Genomic DNA, 11,298 nt, shown 5'->3' with positions numbered 1-11,298 from the left:
ACATGTTCAAAAATCTTAATTTATTGCAGACTCTTGTTGCGATTCCAGTGTTCTGAACAATAAATAGACATTTGTTAAAAAAATCTCCAGTGTCTCATCTCTTATAAAGTCTTAAGTCACAAAAATAGGTTTACAGTTTTTCCTGTCTTAATAAAACTTGACCATTGGTTTTTGGTAACAATTCTGATCAAATCAAAAGCCACCTGAAAGGGCCCGAGTCGCAGAAGAGGCCGTGATGGTGTGAAGGTGGGTGTTCAGACTCGCGAATGTCAAAACGTCCTTTACGTAGGAAGCGTCTCGTCGGTGGTAAACACTTACTGATGCTATCATCTTCCGTCTTCAAAAGGCCACTCACCTGTTAAGGCACATCATTCATTCCAGCCTGTGGACCGTGGGGGCTGTTGCCCTTGGGTGTGAAGTGCGTGGCCTTAGACTGGTCTCCCGTACGCGGTCCCTGGTGTCGCGAGCAGCGCCCTCCTTTCCGTCAGAATACTGCGCCGTGGAAGTCACCTGATGTTAGCATATCTTATGGTTTCTCGTATTTGGAAGCAGCTGTGCTAGTAATTTATTTGGGCGCCTGATTCAAAGAACAAAGAAAACGAATGAAACGTGTCTGAGTGATTCTGGGCCCAGTTCCACAGCCCTTGGGCCGCACTGTGCCAACTGCCCACAGTGGGACGGCCCCAGCCGATCCTCGGTATGAGCTTCCAAAAAACAGCCTGGTAACCATTGACAAGTGTGGCTGCGGCTTTGTCCCTGTGCACAATTGGCCATTTGAAGCAAAATGAAGCAATTGGTCGGACTCGGGGGTGGGGCCCCAGCCCTCCCGCAGATCCTCAGAGTCTGAAAGAGCTGGAGAATTGGCAGGAAGGAACGTGGCCTCCTGGAAGACCTCACACCTCCGTCTGAATCGGGAACGTGTGAACACCGAGGTCCCTCCCACTGGGGACAGGAGCAGCGGAACAGAAGTCCCCACCTGCAGGACCACATGGCCTGGGAAGGGGGCCAGGGAGGCCTGCAGGGCCCAGAGCGGGCCCGGTGTGGGCACCGGGGGTGGGGGGCAGCCGTGGGGCACCTGCAGGAGTCCCACCCTGCCTCTGTCTCGGATCCACCACCGTCGAGGCAGCTGGGAGCTGATGGCAAAGGTCTCGAAAGCAAACGTGTGTGAATTCAGGCAGCTGCGTGTAATGCCCACAGTCCTTGTGTACTGGCCGAAAGCAGCAGCAGGAGCCTCTGTTTAAAGACAACCTCACTCCCGACGCACTTCCCACCTCCGATCGGCTGGGACACCAGCTGCATCGATGCGTGCCAGATTCAAGTACAACCGTACAATCTCCCTTGTGTAAAAAAAATAGCGGTCGTTCTGCAGATCTCTCCGTATCAATCTGTACAAATGCAAAATATACACAGGCTTTCGCCTTCTCAGAGTTCCATACAAATATACAGAAGCATCTACACCTTTTCAACGAAGCAAAGTCCTTTGCTTTTAAGACGAGGGGTGTCTTTGCAAAGAGCCAGCCAGGCCAGGCAGCTCCTCTCCCTCGAGGCCAGCTCTTGCCTGGGCCCTCTCCTGGCTCGCGGGCGCACGGCTTCGGCTCTGGGTCTGGATCAAGCTGTGCCAGCCTCCGGGAGTCCACGCCTCCTTGTGCCTGTGGCCTTTGGCACTTGTCAGGGGTCAGCTGGGCCCTGAGCCCCGAGCCCCTGGGGGCAGCCCAGAGCTTTGTGTCCAGACCGTCCGTCACACCAGCCAGGGGGCTGCTGCCACAGGGACCCCCACCGCCAGGGCCTGCTTCCCTGGAAAGGCCGTGGTCCCTTGGGCTCCAAGGTCCAAGGGTGTCTTGACGCAGCACAGGGGCCTGGACGGAGGCGCTGGGCTCGTGTCCCGCTTTCCTGATGGTTCAGATTGAGGTTTCGTTGCTGCCTCTGTACGTGGGAAGAAGCCAGCAGGTGGGCCGAGGTCCCACAGGGGGCAGGAAGCAGAAATCCCCAGTCAGGGGCCAGGGGATGCCCGGGGGCTCCGAGGAGGGCAAGCTCCTATGTGGACACAGCTGCGCTAGGCAGGAGAGGGGGCGGGTTGAGCTGCCCGGAGGGCCAGGCCCGTCTGAGCATCCACACAGCCAGCCTCGCCGCGGAGCGTGGGGTGTCAAGGTTAGCAACCGAACTCTGTTTTAAGAGAGCCGTTCTAGAGGACCTGGCTCCCGGTCTTTGCTCCTCCCTTGGGAGTCTGTGGGAGGGAGCAGCTATGGGAAGAGGCCAAGACCCCAGCTCCTCGCCTCTGCAGAGGGGCGCCCCAGAGCCTTGGCGTCCTCGACCACAAAACAGGGCAGTAACGAGCTGGACAAGATCCTTACAAAGTGCTTGGTCCGGCACGGTCTGAAGTCCTGGAAGTTCAGGGCTGGGCAGGCCCTGGGGGCTTTGGCCACTGTGGCCCCCACAGGGCCTCAATGTCGGCAGCCAGCCCCCGCCCCCTCCACCAGGTCAGAAGTCCGCTTCCTTTGGGGCCGACTTGTCCTGACCCCCGCAGAGGGTCCTCCCCTCCCCGGTACCCCGGCGCAGCCCCTGGGCCCCTGAGCATCGCCCCTCTCTGGACTGGACACCTGTCCCGCAACAAGGGACAGAGGGAAGGCTGGCTGGGGGCTGCTCCTGCAGCCCTGCAGCCCCGCAGCCCTGCAGCCCCGCAGCCGAGGCCCAGGCTACTCACTCGGAGTCGGAGCCGGCGCCCTGGGCGCTCCCGGCCCGCACGTTCATGGCCACCCCGTTGAGGTGCTCGCGCCCCGGCTCCCGGCGCGGGCTCTTGACGGTGATGGCGCCGTCGGGGGCGCGGGCCCCGTCGCTCGAGCCCAGGGAGGACGAACGCGATGGCGCGGGGCTCTGCTCGCACTCGGCCAGCTTCTCCCGGAGCCGGGACTTCAGGCTCTTCTCGGTCAGCGGCGGCGGGTAAGTGACTTTGTTTTTCAAGATGCCTGTTGGTGCGGAGACTGAGAAGGTCACGCTCAGGCTGACGCTGCCGGATGCGGGGATTCCGGGAGGACTGGTCCCTGCGGACCCACCCGCGCACCCCTCAGCCCCTGCCCTTCTCTCCTCGGGTCTCAGCGCCAGGCGACGGGGCCCAATGGCCGCCTCTGCGCAGCCCCCACGCCGGCCAGGACCCAGGACCCTGCCCGAGCTCCACCTGCAGCCTGCCCCGCCCCTGCCCCGCCCCTGCCCCACCTGCACCCCGCCCCTCTACACTCTGCCCCGCCCCCACGTGCCCTCTGCCCCTCCCCACTTGCACCCAGCCCCTCCCGGGCCCCGCCCCCGCCCCCGCCCTCCCTGCACCGCCCCCCCCCCAGCCCCCTTGTCCTGGTCCTAGCCTGCATCCCGCCCCCAGGACCCCGCCCCCTCCCAGATGATACCCCTTCTGTCCGATCCTCGTCCCTATCCCGCCCCCCCCGCCCCGCCCCCTTTGCTAGGAGAGGCTTCCTGGGGACAACGGGGCCCTCTCCACTTCTGAGGTACCTTTTCTCTGCTCAGGGGGCGGGTTGGGGGGCACTCCCGCAGGCCTCGGCGGGCCCCCGCTCTCCTGGTCTGGGGGGCACTCGCTGCAGTGGTTGCCCTGCTCATCCAGGTGCAGTTCCACGCTGACCTTGGTCTCCACCTTCAGGCGCGGCTTGTCACCAGGCTCCTCACTGTCGCTCCCAGCCAGGCTCTCGTTGGGCCAGCCGGCGGGGATGTGGTTGGCTGCAGTGTCCGCTGGGGCACAGGAGGGACCATCACCAAGCGGGGAGGGTCCCTGCTTGGCTTGCAGCTACATACACCCCCTAGAAGGTTCCCCGGTGTCCCTCCGTGGGGAGCCTGCGTCCTAAGTGGCCCGGTCCTCCCGGAGCTGCAGGCCTGACAGGGGCGCGCCCTCCAGGGGCTCAGGGAGCGAAGGTCCTGACAGTGGGGGCCCAGGCTGCAGTCCCCCCGTGGCACCCCAACACTCTGGAGCCTCACACCAGCACCTGCAGCACGGTGGGGGCCAGCTTGTGCAGTCCTTGCAGTGGGGGTCCCCAGAGAGAACCCCACCCCCCCCAGACTTCCCTGCCTCTGCTCTGCAGATGTTGAGGACAGGGCCCTCCCCCGGCCAGCACCCCGCCCCCCTGCCCCCACTGCCCTCCCAGACTGCTGCATCCTGGGAAGCCCCGGCCCCCAGCTCACTAAGCCCTGCTGGCTCACCTTTGGGAGTGCTGTGGACAGGGCCCCGAGCCGAATCCCACTTGTCCTCGGCCTCCACCCCATCGTCCTCGCTGTCCGATGAGCGTGAGGAGGCGTAAGAGCTGCTTTGCTCATCTAGGGACAGCTCGCTATCCGAGTCTGAATCGTGGCCTGCAGGGTGGACGGGAGGGACAGAGGCTCAGGCCAAGGGCAGAATGGGGCCAGCTGGGCCCCGGGCACTGGGGAGAAATCGTCTCCCCGCTGACCCTCCGAATGCGACGTGGCCGCAGACTCTTCGAAGCTGCACGTCCGGTGACCGTGAGGCCCGTGGGCCAGACAAGAGCCAGCAAGAAGCTGTCACCCATGGCCACCTGGGAGGGAGATGCCCAGGTTGATGGGGGACCAGCTTCCAGGGGACACCTACCGTGGGGCTTCTTGGTGCTCCTGGGGACAAAGGACGAATCTGGCTCCCCATGGCCACCCCGCGCTGGCCCAGAGGACACGCTGAGCTTCTGGCCCCCTTCGTCCCTAGAGAGCATAAGAGGGTGGGCTCAGCACCATCACTCAGGGGCACGACATGGCCACCCAACATCACTGAGCACCTTCGGCATGTGCCAAGATGGCCCCGTGGGGCTCTGGAAGGTTCTCTGCCATGAGAGACCCCGAGAACACACGGAGAAACTCATCAACTACAACAGCAGAGCACCCTGGCCGGGGCCTTTCCAGCTGGCCTGGCAGCCTGCATTTGCCCCAAGAGTTGGGCGCCCCCCCCCCCGAGACGAGTGAGGACGCCTGGCTCCAGCCTGACCTGATGGTGCTGTCCAGCGAGGCTGTGGATTCGCCCAGGGCCGTGCGGAACATGTTGGGCTCCTCGCTGTAGGTGTGGTTGCAGTTGAGGGAGCGCTGGGGGAGGGGACATGGTCACTGGCAGAGCAGAGGCCACCGGGGTACAGAGGATGGCTCTGTCCCCATGGCAAGCCCCAGTGCCAGCACCCTGTGCCCCTGCTGGGCACAGAGCACATCCCCAGTCCCCCACGGTGGTCAGGGAATGGCTTCCTTCCCACAGCAACGGCTTCTCGTTGGGGTCCCACCCTGTCCTCTGAGACCTTGAAAAGTGGGGCTGTGACTGTGACAGACCCCATCTAGAGACCCTGTGCTCTCTCCCCAGGACATGAGGGATGGCGTCAGGCTCGGTGCCACTCTCCAAGGGGGTTCTGTGATGCCCCCTCTGAGAGGGACTCCGAGACCATGCAGCTGTGTCTAACGCTTGGTCTGGACACCCACAAGGACCCCCGGCCCCACGCAGGGTCCCTGGGGACCGCCTACCGTCAGTAGGGTGGCCCTCGTGGTGGCCGAGTCATCCGGGTGCAGCTTCTTCCCGGCGAGGACTCCCTTCAGGTGCTTCCGGACCTCCCTGTTGAGCACGCAGTGGAACAGGAGGACGAAGAGACCCTGGAGGGAGGGGCGGCCGGTCAGGGCAGGGACTGGCCCTCGGGCAAGCAGCCAGGGTCCTGTGGCCGCCATACTGCCTACCCACCTGCCCGGGAACACACAGGGCGCCGCCCCTCCCCAGGGCTTCTGCCTGCTCCGGGGAGCAGGGCAGGGCAGCCAAGGGCCAGGAAGGCCCCCCCATGCCAGGCCACCCGTGTCCCCAATGTGACATCCTCAGTCAGCTTACTGGAAAGCCCTCGGTGTGAACTTAAATGGCCAACACCCTCCCTGAGGACACAAGTGGGAGCTACTCTAACCTGTGGAGGGAGAATGAGCCCCCACACTGGCTGGGCTAAGGACGGTGCCCTGGGGGGGTCCCTGAGGAACCCGTGGACAGAGCTGGGCTGGCGACAACAGGTTCCTTGGGGGGCGGGACCGTGTGCGGGGAGGCTTCACCCTAACCCCTGGCACACCGCCCTGCTGTGGCCCCGTGTGTCCTGAGAGCGAGGACACGGCCTGGACGCTGGGTCAAGGATGTCCCCGGGGACGCCCTCCGGGCGTTTCAGACGGGAGGGAGCACAAGTGACCCGTGGCCTCACCAGGGCTGGCCGGCTCACCCTGACGGCCGCCCACCTGCAAGCAGCTGAAGACGGCGAACAGGTAGTGGAAGGTCAGCGCGTCGCTGTTCACGGCCAGCAGCCCCAGCAGCCAGGTGGCGCTGGTGAGCAGCAGCAGGAGGAAGGCGGTGCGCAGCAGGGAGCTGCGGGGGGAGGGGCGGGAGTGACTCTCGGCCCCGCCCTCCCCTCCACAGGGGTGCGCCCGTTGGTCCACCCCTCCCTCCCTTCCTTCCCAAAACCATTTTAAAGCACCCGCCACCTCTCCACTCCTGCGGGGCGCAACATCACCGTCGTCACCGACCCAGAAAGTTCCAGAGCACCCCCCACCACGCCCTGCCTGACCCCACTCTGCTGCGTCCTGCCCTGCACCTCGGCACCTCCCCCCACCCGCTGTCATAGTCCCTCCCCTTTCCATCCCCATCTGTTAACATGACCCGGGTGAGGGGGACAGAGCCCAAGCCTCATCGCTTGCCCCTCCTCCCTCAGCCCTCAGCGTCTCGACCACCAAACGCCGCGGGTCCTCCGCCCCAACATCTCCGGGATCCCCGCGCCCCTCTCCCCGGGCCCCCTCCCTCTCCTCCACAATGCGCCCCAGCGCCCCTGGTCTCTCCCCACTTTGCCCTGCCCACCCACCCACGAGGCCACCCCAGTAGCCAAGCTGGGGAGTGGCCAAGGGCCTGGCCGCTGGGTGACGGGCGCTTTCCGGGGGCTCTGCTGGGTGTGCTGACCTGCCCCAGGGGTCAGTGTGGGCGCCCACTTACACGACTCCTTTCCTTTCGTAATAATGGTGCTTTCTCTGGCAGGCCACCTTTGCAGACAGGACAAAAATGACTGTGTTGACCTAAAAAAAAGTTCCAAAAACACCAAAGTCAGGAGGCCAGCCCGTGGGTATCACTTCAACAGATCTCCAAAGACCAAATGCTTTGGAGGGTCTGTGCCTGCATCTCGAGGAGAGGCTGGAATGGGCGGCCTCACCGTGGACCTGGACGTGGAAGGAAACCCGGAATCCACAGGCCTAAGGGCAAGGCCTCGTTGCCGTGAGATCAGGCCTTCCCGCCCAACAGGCCACTCTGAGGAGCCGCTGGCCCCCAAAACCGCCTCCAGCCCGTGCACCCCACTTCCCACGTCCCGAGAATCGGGGGCTCTGCGGAACTCCCAGACTCACAATTATAACCGTTCCGATGGGCCCGGCAAAGCTCCAGATGAGGGTGTCTCGAAGGGACAGCCAGCAGAAGTCGGGGTTTCCATAGCCCTGGGGGTCCAGGCCCACCGCGAGTCCTGGACAGCAGGGGAGGGGGTGAGGGCCACACGTGGGAGAGGACCCTCCCGGGGGGCGCGTGGTCACGGGACGGGCATTCCCAGCCCTGCACACACACCACGTACAGACCACACACACATACGTACATGCTACATAGAGACCACACATCCACACCCAGCCGTGCACACAGCGGGCGGACATGGAGTTTTTGTGTGTCAAGGGCCACAGACGGAAGCCCGAATGGACCCGCCTCAGCTCCCAGGGAGCCCACCCCCGCAGCGGGCGCCGAAGGCTCACACTCGTGTGTGCAGACCCAAGGGCAGAGGCTCCTCCACTGGGGGCCAGTCGAGCTGGGTACCAAAGGCAGAGGAGGCCAGAGGGCTCGTCCGCCTGGGCCCGGGGGCGCGGGCTCACCTGACACGGGCACCTGTGTCGGCAGCGCCACGCGGATTCCCCAAACGGTGGCAGGTGCCCTGTCCAGGACACCCCAGCCGGGCCGCTGCTCGAGTCCTCACCTGTGATGATGGCCGGGATGCCCCAGCCCACGACGTAGTAGAACCTCATGGGCCCGGCGTCGATGTTGCGCACCTCGGTCAGCATGTGGTACACGTGCAGGCTCTCCACAAAGGTCCAGGCGAAGGTACTCATGTAGACGTAGTGCAGGACGATGGCGATCACCGTGCACAGAAACTGTGCGGAAGGGAGTGCGGCTCAGTGCCAGCCCCGCGGGAGCCCGCGCCTGCCGCGCCTGGGGCCGAGGGCCAAAGGGGCACAGGGCGGGGGGGCTAGTCACCAAATCACACCACTTTGCAAACGTGAGGGTATGGAGGTCTGAGAAGGGAAGCCGAGTGAGTTGGTTTTTCTATTTGGTTCACCCGGAATGGCTGGGCACGAACAGTCACAGCGCCTCAGGCTCCCACCGTGGAACAGAGGACAGGAAGTAAGGCTGCTGGGGGCCTCGGGGGACCTACTCCTCAACCCAGATCGGTGCCTGGAGCGATACAGCCAGGGGGCGAACGGTAGGCAGAGCCTCTAGGGTTTCCATTTGAAGCTGGAAACTTGCATGTTCGTGACACTGGCTTTAAAGTTCAAGAAGCACAGAGGCAGCGGTTCAGGCTGTGATGCTGGCCGTCACCCACCGCCCTGGACCCTTGTGTGGGTCTCCAGGGTCCAGCAGGTGTGGTCAGAGGGAGGGGGAGGCCCCACGCTTCGTGACCTGTCAGATAAAAAGTTCATCCTGCCTGCACGGAGTTCACGGAGCCATATACTTCCTGCCTCCCAAAAAGAACAGAGACGAGAGTATTTGCTCTGTTTCAGTCCTCAGCTGGGCAGGGCTACCCCCCCCCCCACCAGTGGGAGGAGAAAACCAACTTCCACAGGGCAGCCGAGGGTCAGCATCCCGGCCTCTCCAGGCCTTGGTGAGCCAGCCCCGTGTCCCTTCAAATGGGAAGAAAGCAGTATCGGGGAAGGGCTGGGGACACTGGTCACAGGGAGTCAAGTCTCTGAGGCCACCAGTTAAAGTGCAGTGCGAGGTGCTCTAGGAGGGACCTCGAACAGCCCTGTGCCTTGGTCCAGAGCAGCCTCACAGGGAGGGGCTGAACTGGCCAGGGGTCCGGAGGCCGGCTGGCTGCGAGATGTGGGCAGGTGCCCCGCCAGGTCCTAAGAAGCTGGTCAGGCGCTACGGAGAGGGTAACAGTGAAAGGGGCGAGAAGAGAAAGCCCCAGGCTCCGCCCTCTTGGCCCCCCCCCAACCCTTGCCCCTCTTGGCCCCACCCACACCCAGGCCCTGCTCTTCCTGACCCCACCCACACCCAGGCCTGGCCCTCCTGGCCCCACCCACACCCAGGACCCCACCCCTCTTGGCCGCATCCCACTCCTTGCCTCACCCACATCCAGGCCCCACCCACCCCCTTGGTCCCACCCCCCGCGGCCCCACCCACACCCAGGCCCCATCCACTGCCGCCCTTCTTGGCCCCACCCACACCCAGCCCCCGCCCCCCACGACCACCCCACTCCTGGCCCCACCCACACCCCCGCCCCTCCCAGCCACACCCACATCCAGGTCCCCGGGGCCCTCCTTTCCGCCCCTCTTGGGCCCACCCACTCTTGGCCCCACCCACACCCAGCAGTGCCCCTCCTGGCCCGACTCCAGGCTACAGGGCTAGGACTACCCCTCCCCCAGGCCACAGTCCGCCCCATTCCCGAGACATTCTGTCCAATCCTGGCTGCTGCCCCATCAGCACAAGCTCCCAGGTTCCCAGGGGTCCCAGGGAGACCCCACCCCCACCCCACCCAACAGACACAGGAGTAGGAGACACAGGGCCACCACCCTGACCCACACTGAAGGCTGCTCGGCTCAGGTGCCAGCTCGGTGTTCCCCGTGGGGAGCTCACCAGAGCACGAACCGGCTGGGCACATAAGTGACGCCCGTTGCCACGTCAACCTCCACAGACCAGGTTCTTCTGAACCCCGGAGACGTGGGAGGAAACGATTTTGGCATTTACATTCGTCAAACACAGGACAAAGAAGGAAACACAGCATCTTAGATTATGAGTGGACATCCTGCCCTTTGCCTGACTCAAGAGTCAGGAGACGGGAGAGTCTGCCCTTAGCGATGGGCAGGGCCGTCGGGATGCCAAGGGTGAGCCCGTCGGGATGCCAAGGGTGAGCCCGGGGCAGGGGAACCCCACACCAAACAGCCCCAGCGTGCCCCATACGCAGAGCACAGTTGGCTCAGAAAAGGAAGGACAATGAGGTGGGCTGGCGTGTTGCCTTAAATAAGGTGAAAAGCAAACCCACAAAAACCACCTTTTGAAAAAAAAATTGTTAGAAATACATTTCACAATTTAATGGGGCTCTACACGCACAGACTTCTGCACTAAACGTACTACCTTCTGCAGAAACAGAACACAGACAAAATGCTAACGCACAATAAATCATTTTAACCTGCCAGTGATCCGGGAGATGAAACACCTCGCCCAGAGATGGGCCTGCGAGTTTGCAGAAACCCCATAAAACCCAGGCGCCGAGCCAGGCCCCTAGTTATGTGCGGCCGGCACTCCTGCCCTCCCGGCTCCCCAGTGCGCCGCTGGCTGAAAGCTCATTCCAGGCAGGGGGATGAATCAGTGCGCGAAATAAGCGAAATAAGCGGGTGGCCTCCCTGCGTTTCACATGTGCTACTTAGCTGCAAGGTGCGGCTCGGCCGACTCCACATTCCCCGCTGCTGCTGAGACCACTCAAGGGCACGCTTGAAGGGCTTGAAATGAGTCATGTGGCTTCCCACCCAGAGCCTTCACCTGTCTGATGCGCCGATAAGGACCTGCGCTGGGGCAGAGGCGCACCTGCCCGGCCGGATGCCCAGAAACCACTGCCCGGCACCACCCTGGGGGAGGGCCCCCCTCCCGCCAGTCCAAGGGGCACCCTGGAGGGCAGGCTGGCAAATGCTTGCGGTCTGTCCTCTGCCGGGCCCGCTGCTACATGAGTCACCGCCGCGAAGTTCCCGAGGCCTTCAAGGCTGTCTGTGACACCCTGCCTCGACCTCCCCCCTTCCTCCTGAGGAGGTCGGGCCGCCTGAGGGGGTCTCAACAAGGAGGAGGAGAAGCCCAGGCATGCAAGTGGGCTAGAACATTCTGACCAGTGGGCTAGAACATTCTATGTCTTTTTATACACGCCTTCTTCCTCCGCTAGGGCTGGCCCATTCGCATACATTTCTTTGTCACGGGCGGGGACGCCTCCCCACGCACCTCTCCACACTCTCCCCAGCCCCCAGCGGCGTGGCCAGCCACCGAGCGTCCCTCTCATTTGGTGGCATCCTCCC

The 11,298-nt window shown here is 63.5% G+C and overlaps 1 protein-coding gene across 1 annotated transcript in view; it reads right to left on the bottom strand.

The window, feature by feature from the left end:
• The window catches only part of CELSR1 (cadherin EGF LAG seven-pass G-type receptor 1), an 84,169-nt gene continuing 72,871 nt past the window's right edge, over nt 1-11,298 (bottom strand). The window contains exons 24-34 of the mRNA XM_040491813.1: nt 7,998-8,172; nt 7,390-7,502; nt 6,986-7,065; nt 6,241-6,367; nt 5,503-5,628; nt 4,985-5,079; nt 4,601-4,704; nt 4,198-4,347; nt 3,499-3,732; nt 2,702-2,963; nt 1-1,923 (exon numbers count right to left, since the gene is read on the bottom strand). Of these exons, the coding sequence (XP_040347747.1) occupies nt 1,899-1,923; nt 2,702-2,963; nt 3,499-3,732; nt 4,198-4,347; nt 4,601-4,704; nt 4,985-5,079; nt 5,503-5,628; nt 6,241-6,367; nt 6,986-7,065; nt 7,390-7,502; nt 7,998-8,172 (1,491 nt within the window). The 3' untranslated portion in view covers nt 1-1,898. The remainder of the gene's footprint in view (nt 1,924-2,701; nt 2,964-3,498; nt 3,733-4,197; nt 4,348-4,600; nt 4,705-4,984; nt 5,080-5,502; nt 5,629-6,240; nt 6,368-6,985; nt 7,066-7,389; nt 7,503-7,997; nt 8,173-11,298) is intronic.

This window comes from Herpailurus yagouaroundi, unplaced genomic scaffold, assembly GCF_014898765.1.
Source record: "Herpailurus yagouaroundi ecotype Mexico unplaced genomic scaffold, PumYag 182, whole genome shotgun sequence".
Classification (NCBI taxonomy): domain Eukaryota; kingdom Metazoa; phylum Chordata; class Mammalia; order Carnivora; family Felidae; genus Herpailurus; species Herpailurus yagouaroundi.
Note: the sequence above shows the minus strand (reverse complement) of the source record. Positions and strands in the feature narration are given on the sequence as shown.